Source organism: Mustela nigripes, chromosome 1 (genome assembly GCF_022355385.1).
Source record: "Mustela nigripes isolate SB6536 chromosome 1, MUSNIG.SB6536, whole genome shotgun sequence".
NCBI lineage: Eukaryota > Metazoa > Chordata > Mammalia > Carnivora > Mustelidae > Mustela > Mustela nigripes.
In genome coordinates, this window is record NC_081557.1 from 222,428,281 (window position 1) to 222,442,904 (window position 14,624).

General features: G+C 45.8%; 1 protein-coding gene across 1 annotated transcript in view; it reads right to left on the reverse strand.

The window, feature by feature from the left end:
* The window catches only part of LGI2 (leucine rich repeat LGI family member 2), a 31,734-nt gene extending 17,381 nt beyond the window's left edge, over positions 1–14,353 (reverse strand). The window contains exons 1-6 of the mRNA XM_059381872.1: positions 13,958–14,353; positions 11,998–12,069; positions 10,155–10,226; positions 8,049–8,120; positions 2,594–2,665; positions 1,696–1,865 (exon numbers count right to left, since the gene is read on the reverse strand). Of these exons, the coding sequence (XP_059237855.1) occupies positions 1,696–1,865; positions 2,594–2,665; positions 8,049–8,120; positions 10,155–10,226; positions 11,998–12,069; positions 13,958–14,154 (655 nt within the window). The 5' untranslated portion in view covers positions 14,155–14,353. The remainder of the gene's footprint in view (positions 1–1,695; positions 1,866–2,593; positions 2,666–8,048; positions 8,121–10,154; positions 10,227–11,997; positions 12,070–13,957) is intronic.
* Between the last annotated feature and the right edge of the window lie 271 nt (positions 14,354–14,624).

The window sequence follows — 14,624 nt, forward strand, 5'->3', positions numbered from 1 at the left end:
CCAGGGTGCAAAAATCAGAAATCATGTTTTCTCATATAAATTATTCCCTGTTCCAGGCCCTGGATAGCCCATGGCATGTCTCCCAGAGACTGGCCAAATTTTCAGCCACTCTGGCCAGGCGTGAAGAGAACAATGAAAAAGCGGCTCACCTCACCCAGGGTTTAGATAGAGAACTCTCTAGAAAAACTGGAGTGGAGACAGAAAGGCGCCCCAGTGAGCTGTGATTTGGCATTTCACACCAAATGGCCTTGAATGCCACCTTTCGGTGCAAATGTCACTAACTATGACCTCTGATTTATTGCACTCCTCTGCGATATAATAAATATCCTGCTCATGGCCTCTGCTGGCCAATGGGCACCGGCCAATTACACAGCTGAATAAGGCCCTTCCCAATGCTGGGAGACAAGGGCAGCCACACACCTGCACCTTTTCTCCTGGTAAAGACAGAACTTGTCAGGTTCCTTCTTTACTCAGATATCTAGAAACAGTTTTTACTCTGTGAGTTCTTGTTTGTTTATTTGTTTGGAGGGCAGCAGTAGAACTGGCCTAAATGTCACAGTTTGTTCTTGGAGGTTTGTTTTGTTTTTGCCTTTTGAGTTTCTGTCGCTGTTTTCTGAGTTCTCCTGCCTGCTGTTCCCACTGACATGCCTTGAGGCTTCGCAGATATCGGCTCTCAGCTGAAATGTTTATTTTTATAAGTTTGGTAAGCAGGTTTCATACTGGGGATTGATCTGCTTTCCTTTAAAAGCTGGCTTTAGAAGCTGGAGAGACTTCTCCAAGGCCTTTTGGATGGAGACATTCCCCCGCCCCCCCAAGAGGTGTGACAGGGATGCCGTTAGTATTCTAATTTTGTCTTATAACATGTAAAGTGCATAGATGGAAACTTTGAGGCAGGCTGTGGAAAAATGTAAAATCAAAATTTCTTTACATTTTTCCTCAACAGGAGTGTTTTTCTTTAGGTAGCTAGTTGTTCCCTTACATTTCTATTTTGCCATTGCTTCTAATTCACCAAGTTATCTCTTGGTACGTAGAACCACAAAAGGAATTTATGGATGTTAAAGGCTGGCATTTACCAGGTGCCCGGGTGGCTCAGTAGGTTAAAGCCTCTGCCTTCGGCTCAGATCATGATCCCAGGGCCCTGGGCTCAAGCCCCTCCTTGGGCTCTCTGCTCTGCAGGGAGCCTGCTTCCTTCCCTCTCTCTCTCTGCCTGCCTCTCTGCCTACTTGTGATCTCTCTCTCTCTGTCAAATAAATAATAAAAAAAATCTTTAAAGGCTGGCATTTACTAGCTGGATGTTCAGTAAACTTCACATAACTCAATCAGGAGGAGTGTGGCCACCCGGACCCCGAGAGCAGGAGCATGGACCTCTCCGTGCTCCACCTGATTTGTACGTGTACTTATCCCCAACTCACCAGTTTATACTTTGACCCTTAAAAAAACAAATAAAAACTTCAGAGAAATTGGAATTTTGTAAGGAACCAAAATTCAGGCAAAAGACAGTTAACAAAAATCCTTGCAAACTTCTGGGACATTTTCCTGACCACATCATTTCTTTTAGAAGGTTTAAATGTCGCCTAAAATAATTTGGGTAGGATGCCTCTACACCCACTTTTCTCCATTCCCCGTGGATGACCTAGAAGAAGAACAGAGTGATCATCCTCCGTAACGGTCTTCAGTGACAGAGGTTCGGAATACCTGTAGTGGTACATTCATAGTCGAAGCTGGGCACATCATTTAGCTTCTTTTCTTGATATTCTGGCGGACCAATACAGAGGACATCAGAGACTGTGGAATTGGTCATCTTCAACCACAGATACAGCCATTTGGCTTTGCAGTCACATTCAAATTTATTGCCCCTTAAATCGCTAGAAAACAAAACAAAACGCAAACACATAGATGGAGAAACAGACAGGCCTGACATGTTTGAGCAGTCGTATGACACTCCAGCATGATTGAACATCCTCATGTATTAAATACCCCCCCAAAATGAAATTTTTTTTAAAATTGTTTTTAATGCATCCTATTTCTTGTACTTATCACTGACTGTATTTAATGATCTTCGGTGCCCATGATTTTAACTTGAGCCCGCAGAGAGCTCACAGAGCTAACCTATCACCGTATCCCCAAACTCTTCTGAAATGGTCACCAGGCCATGCTGGAGATGGGGACGTGGGGACAGGGTTGACAGAAGAACACCATGCCCCAAGATGCAGGTTCTCATAAACAAAAGCAGAACATTCTAAGAAGATAGTTTTCTTGAACATGATTGAAACGTTAAGATCTTGTTAAACAATGTCCAGTAAGAAGTTGACAGACATTAGAAGATAAAGCAGAGGGATCCGCTGTCTTGAGAAAGGAAACCTCACACTAGCAATCCTACCTTACCAGTGGCCTAATGCCACTAAGTGTATTCCAATAGGGCAGGACCTAACGAATACAATATCAACTATATGCTGTTTCCCACCACGCACTCTTTGTCACCGATTTCTAACCACAACATAAAAGAAATGCAGCAATGGGGGGAGGGGGCTTAAAGACAAGAGTAACTTCGGCACAATGACAGGCACACATAAACTTAATTTTCCTTACTTACAGTTCAATCAGAGAGTCCAAATCACTGAAGACGTCCCTTGGGAGTGCTTTTATGTGGTTATTGGCCAAAGAACTAGAACAAGAAAGTCATATTTTAATGTGGTTATTATCCTCATGCCCTGTCATTCCGAAGTCCCTGAAACAAAGCTAATGATTTAACACAAAGCTCTAACCCCCTTCAGCACAACACGGTTCAATTTCTGGATTTGTGCATTGGTACTGAGATAAAGAAATGAGTTTTGTTGTATAAAGACAGCATTAGAGATGCTAGAGTACAATGTAAGGGTTTTTTGCTTTGTTTTCTAAGGAAGTATTTATTAAGCTCTTTGTTTATATACATTTCTGAAACTTTGGATGGCATCTTGTGTTTCTCAGAATAAAAGCCAAATCTCTTTGATGGCATACAAGACTCTCCATTGTCAAGTTACTTACTGATGGACTAAATCTCTGATTTCTCAGAACACCCACACTGGCCCCCTGCTACAGCTCTAATGTTCAAGGCACGCTCCCGCCCCGAGGCCTCGGAACTTGTGATTCGTCTGCCTGAACATTTTTCCTTCAGCTACCCACACAGCTCATTCCAACACACAGCTCGCTCGCCTTTAGGTCCGCCCTCAGCAATCCCCCATTCCCTGACCTCTACCGTCTCCCTTCCCTGTTCTGTTGATCCTCACCACACAGCTGTCCCTTGGCATACTACCTATTTTAAAGATCTATTCGTTTATTGGCTGTGTGTTCTCCTTGTACATAAGCAATACAGGGACAGAGATTTTGGGGTATGTCCACATTTGCATCCCTAGCATCTAAACAATGCCTGGCACATAGCTGGTGCTCACTAAGTCTTCGTTGAGTGAATGAAGGAAGCACTCAAGAGCGAAAGATAAAAGAAAAGGTGTACAGTCTTGTCCAAGAAGCTCCCTCACAGTCTGAGTGAATTCTATGACTTGTGACTCTATAAAGGATTCAGTAAATTACTCTTTCACATAAAGATGCTCAGCTGTAATCTCATGATAAGATAAAAATCGCCGTGAACTAAAATGTTTAGAGAACAGCTGACTGTGATCAATTTCATCTTTTCACTAAGGTTAACCAGAAGCCATTTTGCATTTTTGCTCTTTCTGTTGAAGATCTTTCCAAAACGTCCTAGTCTGTTCTCCCTCTCCAGGAAGAACAAATATCGTCAACCCTTTTTTCTGATGATTCAGGATCATGCAGTGCCCTGTCATCATCCTGCTGAAGACGGATGTCCGTGGTGCTGGGCTGTTGATGTAGCGAGGCGTTGGGTATTGAAAGACACACATCAAATCTGTGCTTCCCCCTGGGCATCGTGTTCTAATGGGAATCAGCCAGGAAACCGTTGCTTGCTTTTGTTTTCTTTTATATGGGTGAGTGCAAACAGCAAGACACATAAATCATAAACGCACAGGCAAGTCAGCGCTAACCTCTTTAAAATATATGTATGAAATTAGCCTTTTGTAGCCTCATAGTGATCCATGGCAGAAAGAGAAATTATGGAAATGGGCCTTCTTCTCTCCTCAGCATCAACTCGCAGAGAAAGCTCTGAGCCCATTTTAACCCGCACATGCCTCCTGCAAGCTACCAAGAGACTCTGGGGAGACCTAATCATTTCAGAATTATGTGCCTTCCCACCTAGGTAACCACAAATGGATTAAAATACAATTTCATCTATTCTTTTATCTTCCTTTCTTAAATGATTTATTGGTACATTTTTAAAAGTTGTTGGAAAATAGGCTGAATATGGGATCAGACTGAACATGTCCTAGAAGTGGATTTCTAAAATTAAAAAAAAAAAAAGTTGTTTGTTTTGCTTTTTTGTTGGTTGATGGTCACTTCTTTTGGAAAACCTAAACAGCTTTTTTTAGCTAATTAAAGGTTAATTATTTAGCTAAAAATTTTTAGATAATTGAAACGTATTGTACTGAAGCGACAAGAATAGACGGGCTGGTCAAAGCTAAAAAAAAGTGGTATGTTTAGCAACCTTTCCAAGTGTTCAATTTAGATTTCAGAAAGCCAAATTATTTAGATGGACTATTCACTGCACTCACGCTAAGTGCATAACATCTCACTTTCCACTTCATTTTGTCTACAAATTTATGGCACTTACTTCATTTCTAAAACTACTTAACGGCAACCTGTCCCTTGGGCTTCATAGGACTGCTGGAAAACAAATGGCCTAGATTTTAGTTACCGATTGGGATTGCTTCTTCAATGCTTTGAAACCTGATATGTGTTTCTTGAGAACAAGAATGTGAGCCTGTAGGTGTTGGAAAAAGCCATAAGAGATAAAAACCAGATAATCATACAAGCAAATTCCAGACAGTGAATTCTTGCTCTCGTTGCTTAGAAGTTGACATAAACTGGGATGAAGTGGGAAACACTGGTTCATTCTTTAAACAGGGTATTACATGCTTTAATTACTATCTATATCTTCAACCCGAGGAGTCAATTTTGAAAATCCCTTAGCTTGCCCAGAAGCACAGTACATAAGGAAAATCCAGCCCAGTAAGGAACCCATTGATCAACCAGGGAATCAGAAAGAATGTCGTGCTGGCTTTCAGCCCTGAGCTAGATGCCGGGGAAGAGCAGCACTAATGAACCATCTGCCTGAGCCCTGCCCTCAGGGAACTTTCAGTGCAGCCAGAGGGGGATCAAACTGACATCATGGAACAGTACCAACGGGTAGAGCCCCTGCCATGGTCAGGAGTTGGGGGTGTGGGGTCAGAGCAAGGGCTACAGGAAGGGCAGAGGGGAGATCAAGAATGGCTCCAGGGGGAGACAGAATTTAACCTGGACTTTGAAGGAAAGGCCGATTACAGGAGGTGGAGGGTAGATGAAATAACATCTGGGGCAAGGGAGAGATGTGAGTAATAGGATGGGTTGGGTGTGCATAGGGGTCCACAGAGAGATCAGTGTTCTGTAGACATTTCAGGAAATGAGGCCGGAGAGCTGGGGAGAGGCGGGTTCTATAGGCTTGACTGTAGGATGGCATTGCACACTGAACAAGTGTATTATTGCATCGGGAGTACTCTGGACCTGGGGCGCCTGGGTGGCTCAGTCAGTTTAGCATCTGACTCTTGATTTCAGGTCAGGTTATGATCTCAGGGTCATGGGATCGAGCCCTGTGTCGAGCTCAGCACTTGGCATGGAGCCTGCTTGAGTCCTCTCTCCCTCTCCCATTATCTCTCTCCCCAGTCCCACAATGCACGTCCTCTCTCTCACTCAAAAAAAAAAAAAAAAAAAGTACCCAAAGGACTCTTGCTTTCTACATGTCACACAAAATAGGAGCTGCCTCTACATATGCACACATTACATACACATGGGGTCGTGTGGACAGATAACAAGTACACACACAGTATATACACATATCTACCCATGTATCAGAGACCATGCATCAGAGCAAATGTGTGCAAAGATATGCAATTACACATGCACAATACCTGCACAGTCACACCTCTGTTCAGACCAAGGACCTATAGCCAACTGGTCAAATAAAAATTGACCTCTGGGTTAACTCAGCCAGTCACATGGTCTTTGCTCAGGTTCATGATCTGCCCAGAGCTATTGCTCAAAAACAAAGCCACTCATTCCTGACTTCTGGCAACCAGATCTATCTGGCCACAGCTGTTCCTGCTGTCTGCGCTCCAGACACCCCCAGCTGTCTTCTTAGCAGACCCTGTCTGGTCACTGGCACTGCCAAGGGTCCTCAGCAGTCCATGAAGAAAGGAGAGACTGCTTAATGAGTGGAGGGGGGCAATGATGTTGCTGTTGATGATGATGGTAACAACCCCAACCATACCTTGAGCCCTTGAGCATTTACCAAGAATAAGGTTCTGGATAATGGCAGGCAAGCAGTAACCCCCCATGTACAACAGTCCTGTGGGGTCAGTATAATCACCCGCATCGTTGGGATAAGGAAACTGTGGCTCAGAAAGGCTAAGTCATGTTAATACATGATGGCTTTGAGATTTGAACCCAAGTCTACATGACTCCAAATCCATTATCTTAACCTTCACAAGAATATGGGGATTTGGTATCTGGGTTCAATCTGAAAACAAAACAACAACAACAAAACAAGACTTTTCCAGAAAGGAATGAAAACCTGCAGCAATAATGGCAACAAGAGGTTGATACTCTCTGGCATCAATGGTGCCAGTCCAGATGTTTGGACCTCCCTCCCATGCACCTCCCTCATCTCTTTAGTCTGAAAGCTTTATTTATCTCTGATAGGACTTCTGCTTGGTAGGACTCCAGAATCAAGGGCTCCCTGAGCCTGCTGACGGACACCTTTGGCTGTATCAGGACTGAAAATTATCTCTTTAGATGTATGAAGTCAAGTCCACCTGCTGAAGTTTCTAGCACCCCTGCCCCCAACTCCACCCAACATCGTCCGATTCTCCCAATTTTCTTTTTTTTTTTAAATATTTTATTTGTTTATTTGACAGAGAGATAGCGAGAGAGGGAACACAAGCAGGGGGAGTAGAAGAGGGAGAAGCAGGATTCCCACTGAGCAGGGAGCCCAATGTGGGGCTCGAGCCCAGGACCCTGGGATGGTGACCTGAGCCAAAGGCAGACGCTTAATGACTGAGCCACCCAGGTTCCCCCAGTTTTCTTTTTATTACCAAAATGAGACACGTTATCTTACTCAATCACAAAGTATCTATCATGCACATGGGACCTGGCTCCTGGCTAATATACTGCTCCTACCAAGACAATGACTATTTTTGCATTTCCCTAAACACAGCCACAATTTTTTCCGGTTTCCTAAGTTTGCCAAGTGTGTGCACTTGCTTCATTCTGATATGCCAATTCAGATCAATTTGTTTAATTTTTTTTTCCTCCAGAAAGCTATTAAAGAAGCCAGAGAGCTTAGCTTAAGCTGCAGATTAATCCAACATAAAAGAAAAAAAGCTATTTGCATTCAAATTAGAGCCACCACAGAAATGTCTCTATTCCACCTCTTCCTAATTTTTATCCCACATTCAACATTCTTCAGTGAGTCATGGAAGCCTCAGTTCCCAAATCTGTAAAATGGAGATTTTCTAAGTATCATGAAAGATAAAGAAAAGAAGGCTCACGAAGCACGCCAGCCTGTGCCCAGGAAGGCAGCAGAAGTAGGTGTGTGAAGGTTTCCACCCCACTTCTTCCCCAAGCTGCCCCCACCCCTAGCAGCGCAGCGGGTTCCATATGGCCCATACAGGCACATGGTCCACACCAGCCAATCAGGATGATGGAAAAGATCATAAAGCCAAGTCCATGAGTAATGACACTGGGCTGCTGCCCATCACCAACACAGAAACCTTTGGGGCCACCTGGAAATTAGTTTCCTTGAGAGAATGTTACCAATATGGACAGCGCAGTCAAGAAAGAGCAAGGCACCAGGAAGTGGACTTTATTCCACCCATGAAAGGGCCAGCAACATGTTTCACGGGACTTACAGGTGAGTCAGGTCACGGAGGCCACGAAAGGCATTTCTTGAAATGGTTTCTATTTTGTTCCCTTCGATGAATCTAAAGAGAAGAGCAGTAGCATTCAAGTGAATTTTTCTCGACTTGGTATCTCTAAAAAATGATATTCAAAACAAAATCTGAAAGCATGCATGAATTTGAAATATTAGTCTCTGAGGGTTAGGTCAGCCACAGCGGCTGCCAAGTAGGAGCTGGGTTTGTGTGCAAGAATGCGTGCACACAAGCGTATGTTTGGCGCTCCTTCCAGAAGCGGCATGGAAGGCTTCACATTCAGAGTTGGCAACACGGGTAAAAACATCTTGGGGGAAATGGGGGAAAAAAAAAAGAAAGAAAGCCCTATAAGCCCTATACGAAGGCAAGAAAGTCTTAAACCTCTGCAAGACTGGAATGCTTCCAGACATCTTCCCCACTCCAACCTGCTTACATTTCACAGTGCCTGGCTATTAATACTTTCATTAATATCATTGTCTCTTGGGGGGAGCCCATTGTTTTACATCTCTGCCTTCAAGTTTTTGCCGAAGGAGAATTCCATTAAGCTCAGCTTCTGGCAAACTTGACTTCGGCATGTCCTACACAGTCTAATCTCTGAACAAATGGATAACAAGGCAAGGATTCTCTCAAGATCTCTAAGCCATTAGAAAATAGGAAATATAATGAGGTTGAGCATGGGCCAGACTTCTTGCTCTGTGCTAACATGGCTCAGGGCTAGCACACATGACCTTGCAGTAATAACTCTGACCATGCTTCAAGACTTTATGGGAAATACATGAAGCGAATTCACTCCCAACTATTCCCTAGGACCACAGGGAGCTACATTTTAGTTTAGGGCATAGCATGACAGCAAATGTAAGAGGGTCTTTGGTGAGATGGTCCAGGGGAAAGGCTTTGCAACACAACACTATGCCACTCGTTAGTGAAATAGTTCTTGATTCTTATACTAACATTTTTTGATTTTTTTTTTTTTTAAATCGGGGGTCTATTCGGTAATAGAATTCAGAATAGACTGATAAGCGAGCTTCCCCCCAATAACCTTGGCAGTCAGATGAACTGCTCACGAGAGAAAACTGATAGCTTTATATTCGCTACCACAACCCGGCTGTTCCCGTGTTTTGATAGAACCCAGTAGGGCTTAGAATTTCAGTCATACCCCACTTTCCATATTACATATAATATCAGGCTGTGTGAAAGTATACATATTATGTGTACTCGGGAGGAAGAATTCCTTCAGAGACCTCCTTCCTAAGGACATAAAATCAGCAGAGTTTTCTTAGACCCAGGATGCATTTAGAATTCAAACATCTACCTGTTAACCTCAGATAAGAAAGCAGAGAGGAGGCTTTAAAAATCCTTCTGAAGGCTAAGTAAGGAAACCCCATCTGATAGTGGGATTAATATTATTACAAAGTTACAAAAGACAAGGATGAAAGCATTTAAGGGGGAAACGGACAAGAAGGGGGCGGGAAGGGGCAAATCGGGAAGGAAATCAGGAAACGAAATCAGAACACGGGCAAAGCTCATTGCTAGGGGAAGAAAACTGCACACCTGAAAAGGAAAAAAACAAAACAAAACACCCTCTTCTTTTAAAGAAGAAAAAATAAAATTAGACTCTCATCAGCAGCTCACAGGAGATACTGCAAATGGAAGAGAGGAGAGTCAAATTAAAAACATGAAGGTGTATCCCCATATAGGGAGAATTTCCTTAAAAATAAGAAACGCTCAGAATCCTTCAGCTTTATTTCTGGCTGATCAGCAAATCCATGCCTAGTTATGAGAGGTAAAAATATCCAACGCAATTTCCAATTGTGCTTACTACATGCCAAATTAAATGTCAGCAGAGAATGAATGAATATCTTTCCTTCTTTGTTTGCTTTCACCCGCTTTGTCTCCAACATCCTACTGTCCCAGCATGTTTATACACAAGTAAACTATGAAAGGTCAGTGCTGAAAAGAGAAGGGGTTTTTCTCCATTTTCTCCACCCCTAAGCTCTCTGGGAGATGCTGTTCTGCTTGGAGAGCAATACAGAGACTCTATGGACATACCAGATGCTCAGCAAAGAGACAAAGCACTGAACTTACAGGTATTCAAGATGGAAAAGTCCAGCAAAAGCATCATCCCGGATGACGGTAAATGAGTTAGAGTTCAGCAATCTGAAAGGAGAGGACAGATCTCAGCGCAGAGATGAATACCTTAAGCAACACAGCGAAACCCTTTCTGTTTCTTTTGTTGTGTTCTGATCCAGGGCAAACATGGGCTCTTCTGAGCCTAAGACTGGCTCCTTTCCCCAAACTCACAGATGCTGATGGACAGTGGCAAGTGGATTCCTTTTGGCTAGATTTTTCTGGTCACCCCCACTGCTTCACTCTTTCTCCCCTGTGGGTCTCAGTAAATAAGACCTGAAAGCTGTTCTCTCAAAACACTCCAGTGCTCAGCACAACTGATCAGCCAGTGAATGCTTTATCATGCACAAGTAACTATGGAATCAGAGATGGAAAAGAACCTAATCCGACTCTATTTTGGGGGAAAATTTGTGCCCAGAGAAGTTAAGTGACTTGACCAAAGTCACACAGCTGAGACCAAAACAATAAACATTTAAAAAATTAAAAAATCCTTTCTTCTATATTACACGTTCCCATGGGAAATAATAAAAAAGCTTAAGAAATCTTCAGAAGCCTCTTTATCAGCACATAGGTTTCTATTAGTCACTACTTAAGTCTATTTGGTGAGATACCTAAAATTGTATTTCCAGCATATGGAAAATATGTTTTAATAGAACTACAATTACCAAGAAATTACAGATTTTAAAATGTTAAGTACAATGTTATAAGTAGGTCCATAACATTTCAAGAACAAAAAAATATCAACACCAAGTTTAGTTAGGAGAAGTGACCTCCTGATGGCTATTTCCTCATATTTTTCTATAGTGCATTGCTGATTTTCAATCTCATCTCCAATTTAAGAAATAGGACAAACAGAATGAGCTATGTATTCATGACTTTGCCTATCACTGACTTGCTTTTGAAAACTGCTTTTTGGACATTTCTTTTCTTCAGCAAACAATCACTGAACTGCGATACCAGGCATGGCAGGAGTACTCGCCAAGAGTGGCTAGATGTGGAGCAGCTATGAGTGTGGGGAGGGGGGTACCTGGATGGCTCAGTTTGTTGAGCGGTTGAGTGTCTGACTCTTGATTTCCTTGATTTTGTTTGGCTCAAATCATGATCGAGGGTCCTGACATGGAGCCCTGTGAGGCGCTCCGCGCTCAGTGGGGAGACTTCTTGAGATTCTCTCTTTCCCTCTCCCTTTGCCCCTCCCCCAACTCATGTGCCTGTGCGCGCACTCTCTCTCTCTCTCTCTCAAATAAATAAATAAATCTTTAAAAAAAAAAAAAGAATTCTGGCTGGGATTTTGGCAAAGTCACTCAACTTCTCAGAGTCTTAGTTTTCTTGTATGTCAAAGGGGGAAATAAAAATACTCTCCTTGTAGGGATGATTAAATAAAATTTTCCATATAAACGTATAGTATGCTGCCTAATCATTTACATACTCAGTCAACTACAAATGTTTCTATTTCCAAAGACACATAAAGAGTTTAAAATGTAGGTTTTCTTTTAGAGTGAGGTGTCTGGGAAACACTTCATTTAGGTGAAATTCAGGCCATCGCTCAGTGTAATCACATCCCCCAGTTGCCAAATACAAGTGTTGGGATCTATGATAAAGTCCTTGAGGAAAGCATGTGTCAGAAGAAGGAGGGGACACTGAGCAAAGAGCCTGAGACTCAGGTGGGGACACCACAGGACAGTTAACACCAAGAGTTTATTGGGGTATTTAAGGAAGGACTGACACGAAAGAGGCAGAGATGGCTTCTCCCAGGACGGCACCTTCAGGATCCCCATTTTCAGAGAGAACTTCCCATACTCACAGCAGCTGCAGGGAAGGCAGATGGGAAAACATTCGGTCCTTGATTTCTGAAAATGTTCCATTTACCAGGCTCCTATAGGCAAGAAAGAAGCAAAACAAGGCCTGGGGTGTTGTTTTTTTTTTTTTTTTTTAGAAGGGATTGCAGGCTGGGCAACCAGTATTATCCTCCACCTGTATTTCAAACTCCTCCATGCAGGATGAGGCTTAAAATAGTCAACCAGGAGCTTCTCAGGGGTAGAAATGAGAAGAGTCAAGCCTTCTTCCAATGAACTGGATCAATATGAAAACTAGTCTGAATAATAGAAACCTTTACCATCAGCCTAGCTCCTTCCACAGACATTATCTCAGCAAGTTTAAATCAATCCCCTCACTTCCTTTTCTTAACTACAGGAGGCCCTGGCCGAAAATGGATAATTGCTTCACCTCTGGCCATGATTCTGTTTGTGTAGACACAGCATTAATGTTGGCAGGGGAAACTCCGGGGTAGGATTAAGCATTCCCCTTGGGAGCACATCTCTGAAAGACACTCAGAGCACTTCTGATTAAATGTACTGTGAAAGCCTTGGGGGAAAACTCAAGAGACACCTGAACTTGAATGTGCGATGGGAGGCAATGCCATCTGCCAGATATAATGGTCAATGCGGGGGGCAAGCCGCTTGACTATTTTTGTGACCAGGTCCGCTATCCTTTCTGGCCACAGCAGGACCTCCACACATTAGTTCGAAATTATTTCAGTTAACATGCAGATCAATTAAGCAGCTGCTGTTCTAAAGGATTTAACAAGGGGAATTCCAGTTTCTGGAATCCTCCATGTCACACGACTTAGCAACATTAGGAATAAAAAAGGCCCTCCTTTCCTGCCAGCCAGGTCATCCAGAGTTTCTACAGTACAAATGGGAACCCCTTCACTCCTGGACCTTGCCTGGGGTGGGAAGCAGGGGATCTGTAGTACAGGGACCTGAGCAACTTCACCCCTGGGATTCCCTGTCTCTGACTCAGTGGACATCACCCCAGCACCCAGCCCTGGAAGGAAGAAGTTCTTTCAGCAGGAAACATTTCCCAGCAGTAAAGCTATGGTCCAGTAGCCCTTCCACTGCCATTAGGAGAGCCCACTGTAGGGCCTGAATGGTGGTTTGAGGGCAGGTGGAAAGCATCTCTTAGCAGGTGAAGAAGTAAGGTGAACCCTTCCTGTCAATTCCGGCAGTGCTGAAAAAGCAGCCACCCTAATGTGGGGTGGGGAGAGGGGCAAGAAGCTTGTGAACTCCGGGCAAGAAGTCAGGCTGCCTTTCAGAGCTTGGCCGGTGACCTGGGTGCCCCACATGCCCCAAAGCTCTGCCAGCCCTGTGCTCCCCTCTTCCAGGCCTCAGGAGGTGGCCCACCACTTCCAGAGGCTGTGCCTTTACTCGGGTTCCTCCCAACCTGCTGGGTGGATGGGTCGGGAGGAGGCCACAGTGTAAACCACTGCCCCAGGCAAGAGGTGGGACTGTGAGGCCTCATCCCTCCTCTGTTTCTGTTCACTCCACTCACGCTGGGCCCCTACCCAATCACCCTTCCCACACACCCCTCCTCTCAAACTTTAATGCGTCTCCAGAATCACCTGGGACGCCAAATGCAGACTCTAAGTCTCCACTCCTAAGACCCCACTTCATTTAACGCGGGCCCGGGAATCTGCATTGGCACGAGCTCCCCCAGATGGGTCTGAGGCGGGTGGCCCGCGGGCCACACTTCAAGCAACACTGCCACGGGGACTTGTCTGGGTTCTCAGGCTCTGGGGCTCGGGTTCCCTCTACCCTCCCCGGGGCCTGAGACTCCACCCACGTCCCACAGCGCGCCCCCACCCAAACGCCGAAAAGAGGCTTGGAAGTGGGGGGTCAGGGTCGCAAGGTCCAGCGCCAGAGACAACTCCCCAGCGGCGCCGGGCGCCGGGTGGGGCGGGGACTGGAGGGGTCCCACTCACTCACAGGGAGCTGATGTCGCCCGGCACGATCCTGGGCACCCAGGAGGAGCCCACGCAGATGATGGACTCCTTGGTACAGCTGCAAGTGGCGGGGCAGCGCGCCAGCCGCCTCACCTGCGCGCCCGGCGGGATCAGGCACGCGGCGCTGAGCAGCAGCAGCAGCCACCCCAGCGCCCCGCCGCCGCCCCGCCGCAGCGCCATGCCGGGTCCCCGCCGCCCGCTCCCCGCCCGGGCGCCCACTGCCGCCGCCGCGCTTCGCGCTCGGACCCCGCGCCGCTGCAGACACGGCCGCCGCTCGCTGCTCCGCCGCCGCCGCCGCTGCTGGCTAGGACGAGGGCGCCGCGGGTGTGGGAGGCCGAGCCGCAGCCGAGCAGCATGCTGGCCGCCACCCCCACTCGCGCCCCCCCACCCGAGCCCGGGCTGCTGGGCGGCCGCCGCCGCTGCGCCCGCCGCACTCGCGCCCGCCTGACATCAGCACTCGCGCCCGCAGCCCGCTCTGGCCAATGAATAATGCCGGGCGGGTGCCCGCCCCCGCCGCGCCCCGCCCGGACCCTCCCGACCCTCCTGGGAGCCGCGGACCTGGGGTGGGAGGGGGTACAGGGAAAGTTGGGTGACCTTGGGGGAGGGGTCGCCCTGGACGGAGACAGATACCCCCCCCCTCCGCCCACTCT